Below are 13,581 nucleotides of genomic sequence, written 5' to 3' on the forward strand. Positions count from 1 at the left end.
GGAAGGGGAGGTGAACAATGAGAGACTATGGACTCTGAAAAACAATCTGAAGGGTTTGAAGAGGTGGGGGGGTGGGAGGTTGGGGGAACCGGTCGTGGGTATTAGAGAGGGCACGGACTGCATGGAGCACTGGGTGTGGTACAAAAACAATGAATACTGTTATGCTAAAAATAAATTAAAAAAATGATTAAAAAAATAAACAGTTGGAAGAAAAAAAAGTCTTATCATTGTCTCCCCCCTTCAAATAATGTCATTCTGAGCATATATAAAAATAAGTGATACCACGTGACATAGATAAAGCATCCTGGAAATATGTACAAAAACTTATTTAAATAACTTGAATAAAGACAAAATTTATTTTTGAAATCAGTAGAACATTTCATGTTATAATCAACAGAGAATAAAATGTTACAGCATCTTTAAAATATTTACCTGATTGTTTATGTCTTGGATACCTGCCTGGTAATAAATAGATTTTTCAGAATTTCCTTTTGGGAGGTCCGGCCCTGTCCTGTCAGTTCTTATGAACTCACTGTATGGGAACCCATTTGATAGGTAGGAGCAGAGATGGGATACAATGCCGTTTTGCCAGCCTAGACCTTCCTGGATGGACTTTTAACCACTAGAGCCTCCCTAGTCCTCCCTTTCCACTTCAGCAGCCTATGGACTAGAAGATGGGTTGGTAAGGCTTCCCCTTTTATTGTTGGTTTTACCTCCCCAATTACAATTTTCAAAGTGTAGACTGTACTAGGTGGTTCACTGACAAGAATACTGGGTTGCCGATTTAGGAATGATAGACAAATACTATGAAACTACAAAGAAAAAGTCTTTGGATGTGTGATTACAGTTTGGTCCATTTTCCTATGTCTTCACCTCAGAGCCTGGAAAGCCAGTTGTTTCTAAACAACTCAGTTACATTGTTCAAAATCTGGAAACCTACCACAGAGCTGGGGACTCCGGAGAGGCTCAGTAACTTAGGCACTTGAAAGGTGCTGTGAAATCATCCTCAGGGCGCAAAATAATCATTACTTAAAACAAAAACAAACTACCTTCAATCTCTCATAGAGACAATCGGTTAAAAAAAAAAAGGACTCAGCATCGATTCCTACAAAATCCAGATATTTGCCTACTTTTAAGCTGTGCTACCTACCACTTCTGGGCTTCAATCAGATCAAGAATCCAATAAAGGGTTTGTTCCATCATACAACTGTGACCTCATTCACTTCTCAGGCTCAGGCCCAGGTGAGAATGACCTATAAGCTCCTTCCAGCTCTAGAGCAACCATGTTTTCAATGTGGTCTATCTAGCACCCTTGGGGGATGTGTGGATGTGAGAACATTTTGACACTGTGGGGATTTCAGGGAAGGGGAAGTTTTTTGTTTTTGTTTTTGTTTTAATTCTGTATTAATATATTTCCATGTTAAACATTAGCGAGTTGGAAGTTGTTCAAATAAAAATTTTACTCAAATGCCTTGATTTCATTAATTGCTTAAGCCTAGGGAGAAGGACAAAAATACCCCAAACTCTCATAGGTTTGCAGACTATAGTAGTATTGGAAAGAGTGATTTAAAAAGAGCAATTAAATAAAGATTATGATTGCTTTAATTATAAACTTTAATATTAAAGATCTCACAGGTTTCATGGCATTGTAAATCATCTAGCATAGGAGTTAGGCATGTCCTTAGTCTTCATCATGGCCAAGCATAGATGCCTTTGGCACCCAAGGTTTAGCTTGAGACCCCCAAATTGCTTCAGGTCTCACTTAGTAGCTGCAGTTCTAGTGGCTTTCTATTCCTGCTCTCAGAGTTTGTTTACTGTGAGCATAGTTTGACATTTCTCTAGTCTTTCTGAATTTGGTGCATTGCCTCCTATTCTGCTTTGGGATACAAAGGGAAAGAAAGTGGTGGTTTGATTTACAGATTGATTAAACAAGTATTTAATAAGGGCCAACTATGTTAGGGCCTACCAAGATTAAAATGGGAATAATGGCAGCTCCTATTGGATGGGATGGTTGAGAAATAAGTTAATATTATTATTTTAATTATTAATACTTCAAATTGTGGTAAAAAACACATAAAATTTATGATCTTAACCATTTTAAGCATACAGTTTAGTACTGTTAAATATATTCATATTGCATGCAAACAATCTCCAGAACTTTTTTATCTTGTAAAAACAGGTCTCTAACCTTCACTATACAATAGCTCACCATGTACCCCCTCCCTTAATCACTGGCAACAATCATTCTATTTTGTATGAATCTGACTTTAGAGATCTCATAAAAGTGGAATCACACAGTATTTCTCTTTTTGTGACTGACTTATTTCACTTAGCTAATGTCCTCAATGTTCATCCATGTTAAAGCCCTTGTCGGAATTTCCTTCTTTTTTAAGCATGAATAATATTTGATTATATGTACCACATTTTATCTATCTATTTGTCTGCCAATGGACACTTGAGTTGCTTTCACCTTTTGGCTACTGCGAATAATGTTGCTATGACACACTGGTATACAAATACCTCTTTGAGACCTTGCTTTCAATCTTTTGGATATATACCCAGAAGTGGAATTGCTGGATCACACAATAATTCTATTTTTAATTTTTTGAAGAAATGTTGTTTTCCATAGTGGCCACCATTTTACATTCCCACCAACAGTGCATAAGGGTTCTAATTTCTCCATATCCTCTTCTGTTTTTTTGATAGTAAAACGAACAAACAAAAAGTAACCACCCTATTGGGTGTGAGGTGATATATCTCATTGTGATTTCAATTTATATTTCCCTAATGATTAGTAATGTTGAGTATCTCTCTTTTTTTTTAAGAGTTTATTTATTCATTTGACGGATAGAGATCACAAGTAGGCAGAGAGGCAGGCAGAGAGAGAGGAGGAAGCAGGCTCCACGCTGAGCAGGGAGCCTGACGTGGGGCTTGATCCCAGGACCCCGGGACCATGACCTAGGTGGAAGGCAGAGGCTTTAACCCACTGAGCCACCCAGGCACCCCAGTATCTCTCTCTTTTTAAAAAAGATTTATTTATTTTATTTTATTTTATTTTATTTTTTTTAAAGATTTTATTTATTTATTTGACAGAGAGAAATCACAAGTAAGCAGAGAGGCAGGCAGAGAGAGAGGAGGAAGCAGGCTCCCCGCTGAGCAGAAAGCCCGATGTGGGGCTCGAACCCAGGACCTGGGATCATGACCTGAGCCGAAGGCAGTGGCTTAACCCACTGAGCCACCCAGGCGCCCCAGTATCTCTCTCTTTTTAAAAAAGATTTATTTATTTATTTTAGAGAGAGTGCATTTGAGGAGGGGGAGGGGCAGAGGGATGGGGAAATAGAGAATACTCAAGCAGACTCCCTGTTGAGCGGGGAACCTGACTTGGGGATTGATCTCAGGGCTCTGAGATCATGAACTGAGAAATCAAGAGCCAGTCACTCAACTGACTGAGCCACCTAGGCACCCCGAGTATCTTTTTATATGCTCAATGGCTATTTGCATATTTTTTTGTGGAAAACTGTCTATTCAGTTCTTTTGCCCACTTTCTTTTATGTTCTTACTGTTGAGTTGTAGAAGTTCTTTATATATTCCAGATATTAAGCCCTTATTATTTAAAATATTTGTAAATATTGTCTTCCATTCTGTAGGTTGCCTTTTCAATCTGTTGATTGTGTTCTTTGATGCAGAGCAGTTTCAGATTTTTATGTAGTCGAGTTTATTTATTTTTACTTTTGTTGCCTGTGCTTTTGGTGTCATATCCAAGGGATCATTCCCAAACCCAAATTCATGAAGCTTTTCTCGTACGTTTTCTTCTAAGAGTTTACTGTTTTAGGTCTTATGTGTAGGGAGAAGTAGAACTGTAATGTGTAGCACTGAGGGAAGAGCAGTTTAGAGTGAAGGAAGACCAAAAGCATGTAGAATAATCACAAAGATTAGGAGATGAGGAACAGTGCAGACACAGTAGAGGACAGGATTACACAAAGTGAGATGGTGGAAACTAAGAAGATTAGGTATCATGGGCTGGGCTTGGTAAACAGAACAGAGATTGCGAATTTGATCCTTATACAAGTTTCTTTTGGTTTACAGAGCATTTAAAAACTTGAATTTCATAAGTGAAAACATGGATAAATTAAAACTTATCAGTTTAGAACTTTGCATGAAAAACCCAAAGATCAGAACACAGGGCTCACTTTCTGGTGTAGCAGTAATTGGTTGGAGCAGAACAACTGTCACTCTTTTAGCTGAAACCCTAAGATTCCTGATTGCCATAGTCCCCATCATTTTTTCTAGTTTCTTGTATCAGCCATGTTACTCATTTAATCTGGTTTTTAAATTAAATTTTATTTTTTAAGACACATGCACATCTTCATTGTTAAGCTAAGGCAATCTGGTATTCATTAGCACTGGCTAGAATCCTGAAGATATTTGAGTAGGAATGTTGAATGAATATAGCTGTTTTTGATTGGAATTAATTCAACCGTATTACTCTAATAGTTGTCTAGGCTCATATTCTCTTCTGACCTTATAAAGAATAGAAAGGAAATGAATATCTGGTATAAGGCTTCTTCCTATGTAGTACTGTTTTGCTAAAGGAAAAAAACTTCATGACAAAAGATTGTGTCTCAGCGTGATTTATAATTTGCAAGTCCTGAAAACCTAATATCTAATGTCTAATTCATCTTGTGAAGTTAAAGATATATGAGCCTCAAGGGGAAGATAATTTCACAAATTCTGTCATTTACCAGATTGATGGAACTGAACTTTTCAGAATTAAAAAAAAAAAATGTAGCTACCTCCCTGTTAGAGATACTGCCCCAGTAGGCCAATTTCTTTACAGGAAGGTTCCTTCCCTTCTCTCCCTGGCTGTTTTGCTTTCACTGAGCGTAAGCACTTTGAGGTCGAAAGCTCAAGATTGTATGACAGAATCATAGGTGGTGTTCGGTGAATGACTGGAGAAAGGCAAGATGTTCCTTTTTAGGCAGAGATACTGTGCTTCATCATTACTCCCACCTCTTTGGCTTTTCTCAGCCTTTTATCATCTAGAAATCAACAGGGTATGTTAGCATGAAGGAACTATTTCCAACTTCAACTCTGGTAACCTGGGTAGGCAAAATCCTCTGGGATGGCCTAATCCTGATGAGCCCCAATACCTTTCTTGCTCCCTCCTGACTAATCTAGATTAATGAAAATGGAAATATTTGCAGATATAGAAGGGTTTACTCTCCTTTATAAAATACTACTTTAGTTATTACTCATTTTGACCAAGAGGTATAATTTAAAAATTTATGTACGCCAACATGGTTGGTTTGTTTGTTGAGCAGCAACAGTGAAAATACATAGCAATAAACACTTACCCCCACACCATTCAAACAAGGCATGGAGTGTAAGAGTGTGAGGGGGGATTATAAGAATCAACATATGTAGGCAATAGGAGGAAAATATAAAATAGGAGGAAAATATAAAATATATTCCTCCTTATTGGTTTATTCTCAAGAATCAACCCAAAGTACCAGAAAATTTCACCAGCACCAACTTTATAGCAACTTTTAATATTACTGAAAGCCATTAAATACTCTGATTATCTATTTATCTATCATCTATCATCTATCTATCTATCTATCAATCAGAATGAGAGAGAGAGTGAGCACAAGCAGAGGGAAAAGCAGGCTACAGGCAGAGGGAGAAGCAGGCTCCCTCTTGAGCAAGGAACCAACTTGGGACTTGATCCCAGGACCTTAGGATCCTGACCTGAGCCGAAGGCAGCTGCCCAACCAGCTGAGCCACCCAGGCGTCCCAATACTCTGATTTTTTAAAAAAAAATTTATTTATTTGAGATAGAGAGCGAGGGGGCAAGATAGCATGAAAGGGAAGGCAGAGGGAGAGGGAGAAGTAGGCTCCCCACTGAGTAGGGAGGCTGATGTGGGGTGATCTCAGGACCCTGGGAATCTGACCTGAGCCAAATGCAGATGCTTAATGACTGAGACACCCAGGTGCCCCTAAATACTCTGATTTTTTTTTATATCTCCTCTTCTTATAGTATTTGCATCCATATGGATTTGAATTAATTTCTTCACTAACTGAGCAAATATAACACCATGTATCTGGTCACTTATTCATTCATCTCTTCATCTTAGGAAGTGGCAGTTCCATCCTTCCAGGCCTGTGATCCATCCTCTTTTCTGGCTAAAACCCCTGGAATATGCTCCAATCCTCTTCTATCTGACATCTAATCCAATCCATTCATTCTGTAAATATTTTTTTGTGCTTCTAGGCCCTGGGATATATCAAGGAATATACCTAGCAGGAAATGCTGTTGATTCCACCTCCAAAATACATATGTAATCAGGTTACTTTCCACCATCTTCACCTCTACCTGCTGTTCTGGTCTAACTGGTCTCCCTGCTTCTGCTCTTGCCTTTTCCACTACCTGCCAAGTCTATCCTACACATAGAAGCTAGGATAATCTCAAAACTTAAGTCAGAGTATGTTATGTCTCTGCTCAAATCCTCCAGTAGTTTTCTAAGTCACTCAGGGTAAAAATCCAACCTTTACAATAGCCTTCAGGCTTATATGATCTGTTATTGGCTGCACCTGCCCCACCCTCTTTTTTTTTTAAGATTTTATTTATTTATTTGTCAAAGAGAGAGAGAGAGAGAGGGAGAGAGAGCAAGCACAGGCAGACAGAATGGCAGGCAGAGGCAGAGGAGAAGCAGGCTCCCTGATGAGCAAGGAGCCCGATGTGGGACTTGATCCCAGGACGCTGGGATCATGACCTGAGCCGAAGTCAGCTGCTTAACCAACTGAGCCACCCAGGCGTCCCCCTGCCCCACCCTCTTACTGGAACACCTTACTGCACAACCCAGGAACTGTGTATTGCATAGGCTATGTGACTGAATGTGATGGTCCTGTGCCCAGTCCTATGACCTTATCTCTTCCTACATTGCCTTTGCTCACTCTGTTCTAGCCAGAATGGCCAATTACCTTTTTCTCAAATACTGCAAGCACGCTCTTGTATAAAGACATTTACATGTGCTCTGCCCTCTGCATGGAGTGTGCTTGCCTCAGATTACGAGTGGCTCACTCCCTTACCTCTTTAACCTTTTTGCTTAAATGTCCTTTATCAGCAAGGGCTTTCTTGTTTACCTTCCCTCACTTCCAGAATTCCTTATGCCCCTTTCCTTTGCTTTATTTATTCATTAATTCATTTTTAAAAATTTATATTTTAGGTAGTTAACTGTGCAATACTGGTTTCTGGCAAAGAATTGAGTGATTCATCACTTACATACAACACCCATTGCTCATCATAACAGTGCCCTTCTCAATATCCATCACCCATCTAGCTCATCCCCCACCCACATCCCTCCAACAATCCTCAGGTTGTTCTCTACCGTCACGAGTCTCAGGGCACCTGAGTGGCTCAGTATATTGAGCATCTGACTCTTGGTTTCAGCTTAGATAATGGTCTTGGGGTGGTGTGCCCCATGTTGGGCTCTGCATTCAGGAGAGTCTGCTTGAGATTCTTTCCTCTCCCTCTTCCATCCCCTTTGTTCCTCTCCCTGCTTGTACTCTCGCTCTCTAAAAATAAATAAATAAATAAATAAATAAATAAATAAATAAGATCTTTAAAAAAAGTCTTTTATGGCTTGTTTTCCTCTCTCTCTCTCTCTCTCTTTTTTTCTTTTCCCCCTTCCCAGATGTTCACCTGTTTTCTTTCTTCAATTTCACATATGAGGGATGCCTGGATGGCTCAGTCAGTTAGAGTCTGCTTTTGGCTCAGGTCATGATCTCAGGGTCCTGGGATTGAGCCCCATGTCGGGCTCCCTGCTCAGTGGGGAGTCTGCTTCTCCTTCTGTCCTTTCCCACCTGCTTGTGTTCTCTCTCTCTCAAATAAATAAATACAATCTTTTAAAAATTTCACATATGAGTGAGATCATACAGTGTTTGTCTTTCTCTGACTGACTTATTTCACTTAGCATAATACACTCTTGGTCCATCCATGTCATTGCAAATGGTAAGATTTCAGTTTTTTGATGGCTGAGTAATATTCCATTGTATATATTACCACATCTCCTTTGTTCATTCATAAGTTGATAGACATTTGGGCTCTCTTCAGAGTTAGCCTATTGTTAATAATGCTGCTGTAAATATTGGGGTACACGTACCCCTTCAAGTCACTATGTTTGTATCCTTTGGATAAATACCTAGTAGTGCAATTGCTGGATTGTAAGGTAGTTCTAATTTTAATTTTTTGAGGAACCTCCGTATGGTTCTCGAGTTTTGACACATGTGAGGTGGTATCTCATCGTGGTTTTGATTTGTATTTCCCTGATGATGAATGATGTTGAGCTTCTTTTCACGTGTCTGTTAGCCATCTGGATATCTTCTTTGGAAACATATCTTTGCTTTATTTTAATCTCCGTAATCTCTGTCGTACTATTATCTTATTTTTTGTTGTTGCATATATCTCTTCACTAGAGTGTAAGTTCCCTGAGAGTAGGGATTTTTGTCCTAAGCATGTAGAATAAAGCTTAACACATGGTAGACACTGATTGTGCATCCATTCATCCCTTCAGCAGATACCTACTATCTGCTAGGAAAAGAACATAAGGACTTAAAAGATGGCATGCCTACCCAAAAGTAGCTGACAGGGAAGTGGGACAAGTTCATTCAAATTTGGGTTCCCATGATTTATGAGTGAATAGTGGTGACAGAAGTCATCAAAATTAATAGGGTGGTGTACATAAGAAATTAAAATATCCCAGGGAGGAGGCATGTATTATAATTTAGCTACACCAATAGTCATCTAGCCAGAACCAAATGGGATAAAGGGCTGATTTCACTTAATTTACTTATGGGCATATTCTAGGTAGCTTAGAACTGGTGGACTGGTGTGGTATTTATCTGTGGGGCTGATAGTACTAGGACATAAGCTGGGTTCCACACATAGGTACACTGGATATATGGAAGGTGCTTTGGGGCTAGGACTTACATTGGGTCCAGCCTATTGTTTATTTTTTCCACCTACAGAGCTTGACAAATAAACAGGTGCATATCTGGCATTCTTGTTTTTTAAAAAATATATATATAAAATATATATTATATATTATTTATTTATCAACTATTTATTAATAATTATTTTATATTATTTATACATATATTATAAATAAATAAATAAATAAATAACAATATATTATATATATAAACCAACAAGAATGCCAAATCTGCACCTGTTTGTCAAGCTCTGTATATATATACTATATATATAATTAATATATATACATATATTATATATATATTTTTTTGGTCAGTCCTATACTTAAAAAAATTAAAATATAATAAAATAAATATAATATGTTATATATTAAAATAAATATAATAATATAATAAAAAATTAAAATATAATTTGCATACCATAAAACATACTCTTTTAAAAGTGTGAGTTCAGTGGTTTTTAGTATATTTACAAACTTGTACAGGCATCACTACCATCTACTTCCAGAATAGTTTCATCACGTAGAAAGCAGCCCTGTACCACTAGCAGCTACTTCCCACACTCCCCTCTCACATTAGTTGCCTGCAGGCAACCACTAATCTATCTTCTATCTCTATTGATTTGCTTATTCTTGACATTTAATATAAACAGAATAATATTATATGTGGCCTTTTTGTCTGGCTTCTTTCACTTAGTATAATGTTTGCAAGATTCATCAGTGTTTTGGCATGTATCCATACTTCACTCCTTTTTATGGCTGAACAATATTCCATTGTACAGATAGGCCACATTTTGTGTATCCATTTATCAGTAGATGGACATTTGGATTGTCTTCACTTTTGGACTATTATAGGTCATGTTTCTATAAACAATCTTGTACAAGTTCTTATGATGTGGACATATGTTTTCATTTCTCTTGGGTATATCCCACGGTGTAGAATTTCTGGGTTATATGGTAACTATGTTTCACATTTTGGGGACGGCCAAATTATTCTCCATAGTAGCTGCACCATTTTACATTCCCACCAGCGATATATGAGGTTTCCCAATTTTTCCATGCCCTTATCAACATTTGTTATTGTCTTTTTTTTATTATAGTCATCCAAGTGGGTGTGAAGTGGTAGCTTGCAGTTTTGATTTGCTTTTCTTTAATGACTAATGATGCTGAACATCTTTTCATGTGCTTATTAGTCATTTTTATATCTCCTTTTGAGAAATATCTATTTAGATCTTTTGCCCATTTTAAAAGTTGGGTTATTTGCTTTTTATTGTTGAGTTACAAGGGTTTTTTTTATATGTTTGGATAGTAGACCCTTATCAGATACATAATGTACAAACATTATTCCTGTTCTGTGGGTTGTCTTTTCATTTTCTTGATAGTGTCTTTTTAACCACAAAAGTTAGAATTTTACAGCTGAGAAAGAACTAACAGATCATTAATCTAATTCTCCTTTTTCATTTTATTGATAAGGACACTAAAGCACAATGAATTGAATTAATCTCTTTAGTGGCAGAGTTAGGAACACCTGCTTTGTGTTTCAAATAAATTGCACCAAGTAAGTTACAAAGTAACTAGAGATAAAAACAAGTCCATCACAAATAAATATGTTAGAAGACAAAGTAAAATATTTGATAATCACCTGTGATGCAGTGTGGTATGGACTATAAAAGCAAAAGGAACTCAGAAAAACAACTGGAGAGATAAGTGTACAGTTGCCTAGCAACAAGTAGATAGAGGGCAGTGACTGACAAAACTATGAGGGAATATAACTACGGGATTGAAATACAGAAGTCAAAGTATTAAATACCTTCACGTCAGGTCTTACACTCACCTTTAGTATGTCCAGTTTTCATCAACTTATGCAGTGGCACCATCCCTTTTGCTTAAAGATAAAATTAAGAGTCAAAGTTGTATACATTTCTGAAGTTTTGAAAAGTAGAATAGGAGCAAATTACAGTTTTCTTTTAATTTTTCCTCCTATGAGTGGGAAAGTGAAAATATCAGTTATATGTGACATATCTCTTGGTTTTTCTTAGAGTTTTTATTTAAATTCCAGTTAATTAATATTCAGTGTAATATTAGTTTCAGGTGTACAATATAGTGATTCAACACCTCCATACAACACTGGCACTCATCACGATAAGTGCACTCTTTCATCCTCAGTTAGAGAGATATACCTCTTAATTCATATTGCCTCTTTTGGTGCCTTAATGTATCAAACTCCAAAAAATTGTCTTTGAAACAACAAATAGAGTCAACACTGAAGGAAAGACTATTCGCTTATCATCTTTTAGGATGAAAAGAACTGAAGCAATTTTGAAAAATTGTTGACTCAAGGAGGACAACTTGCTACCCATTTCATTTTCATTAGTGATTTGGTTATAACCTGTTGACTAATTATGTGCCTTTTTGTGGTATAGTTCTTTCTTTCTAGTGAATTCTCCTGTGAAGTGTGTACATATAATATTTGTTATAATATTGACTACGAAATCTATCTGTCTTGCCCTACTCTATCCTATGGCCAGAACAACAATGAAAAAAGTACTTTAATAGTACAGATTCAATTATTTTCTTTTCTTCCTCTCAAAATGTTGGGTAGTTTGGTTTTCTAGGCACAAGGTGATTAACTCAGGAGAAAAGTGTTGTGTATAATAGTTCAATGCTCTAAGTTTGGTTTAGTTTGGCCAGATAAAGGCAATAATGTTATTTTGATATCAAGAAAGGTCAGTTGCAGGTTATGGAACATGGAAAGGTTCTGGTAGTACCTTTAGTCTGTAAAGCCTATACATGGTAATATATCAGGCAGAAAGCAGGACACACAAAATGGCTACATTTTCTTTATGCAAAGGGAGAGATTAATACTAACATGAAACATAATTTATAGGATTAAGAAGAACCTATCAAACACCTTTATTCCTCCCTTCTCTCTCTTCTTCTCTTCTCTATTGCTTGGTTCTTTTCCCTGCCTAGACATTAGTTTGCTAGAGGGATCCTCTGCCATCCTGGGATGCTGCATGTGCCACCACACTGGTTGGGAATGGTACTTGGAAGATTTCTGTTTCTGACAAGAGGCAGCCTTTATTTTTACACAGTAGATTTTTTCTAAATGTTTTTAGAGTTTCTCTATAGTCCTAATAAGTATGGTTTTAGAAATTCTCATATAAGTCAATCAGAGAAAGATAATTATCATATGATCTCCCTGGTATGAGGAAGTTGAGAGGCAACGTGGGGAGTTTGGGGGGGGTAGGAGGAGAATAAATGAAACAAGATGGGATCGGGAAGGAGACAAATCATTAAGAGACTCTTAATTTCACAAAACAAACTGAGGATTGCTGGGGGGAGTGGGTAGGGAGAGGGTGGTGGGGTTATAGACATTGGGGAAGGTATGTGCTATGAAGTGTATAGACCTGGCGATTCACAGACCTCTACCCCTGGGGCTAATAATACATTATATGTTAATAAAAAATAAAAAAATTATATATAAAAGAGAAATTCTCATATAGAACCCTACAACCTACACTATTATAAGCCAGAGTGGAATTTTGAATGTTCACCATCAAATGACATGAAATGTTAGCAGGTCTTGAAGTTGTTCATATAGAAGTATCATTTTCATGTTATTATGTTTAGGTAACTGAAATTTACTTTTATTCCTTAAAAAAATAGAAATCGTGAAATGGGGATTGGAGAAAAAAGATAACCTAAGTATAAAAAATGCCATTGTCTCAAAAATGAGGATATCTAGTCATCAGAAATTTGAAAGTGAAAACTTAAATCATAGGTAGCACATGTTTGATGTGCAAAAAATGTCAATACAGTATACAGTATTCAGAAATAAAATCTGTTCTCTTAGTACCTGTATCTATAAAGAAAACACAGTAAGTGGATATTGAGTAATATTTGGTGAATTTGTGGAATACACACGGATGTTGAAAGTTTCTAAAATTATGAAACACACTTTTCAATGTCTACATTTTCTTTAATGCACTGTGGACTTCACAGAATAACACATTTTGATGGCAGCAAGTGGAATGGCTTACATAGTGAAGAAAGCAAGTGGGAGAGCAGGGTGGGCATGTGAACCATGTATGTTTGACAGAGACTAGAAAGAAAAGAGAAAAAGGCAATACTAGTCGGAAAACAAGTAGAAGCAGGAATGAGAGAAAAATAATCTATTAATAGAGATAGGAAGAAGAGAAGAAGAACAGAGAAAAAGAAGAAATGGAAGGGGACAAAGAAGAAGGATGGAAAAGTAAGCAGACAGGACTGGGAAGCCATGCTTTTTTGGCTTTGTAGAAGGGTTTTAACAATTGATTCTGATTTGGGTGACTCACATGCCCTGGGGTTTTACATGGTGTTATCAGCACCACGCTCTAACCAACTGAGCTAACCGGCCAGCTTACATGGTGTTATATAACTCTTTCAAATGGCCCAGATTGGGAGGGTTATTATGAGAATGACCGTGATATAGCTGCTTGGGTTAGTGAATCTTCCATTATCTGAAAGCAGGAGACTAGAACCTCTATTAGTCAACCCACAAGCATTTATTGAGCATGTACTATCTACTCAAAAACAGCCTTGCTGAGAG

The 13,581-nt window shown here is 37.2% G+C and overlaps 1 protein-coding gene across 8 annotated transcripts in view; it reads right to left on the bottom strand.

Moving 5' to 3' along the window:
- Positions 1-13,581, bottom strand: part of EFCAB3 (EF-hand calcium binding domain 3) — a 249,031-nt gene that overhangs the window by 26,000 nt on the left and 209,450 nt on the right. For 7 of the 8 annotated variants that reach the window (XM_047708870.1, XM_047708871.1, XM_047708868.1 and 4 more), the window contains one exon: positions 10,825-10,875. In XM_047708870.1, coding sequence (XP_047564826.1) covers positions 10,825-10,875 — 51 coding nt within the window. Of the gene's footprint in view, positions 1-940; positions 1,153-10,824; positions 10,876-13,581 lie in introns of those variants that run through there. The other variant, XM_047708874.1, reaches the window with a different exon arrangement.

This window comes from Lutra lutra, chromosome 16, assembly GCF_902655055.1.
Source record: "Lutra lutra chromosome 16, mLutLut1.2, whole genome shotgun sequence".
Taxonomy (NCBI): Eukaryota; Metazoa; Chordata; class Mammalia; order Carnivora; family Mustelidae; genus Lutra; species Lutra lutra.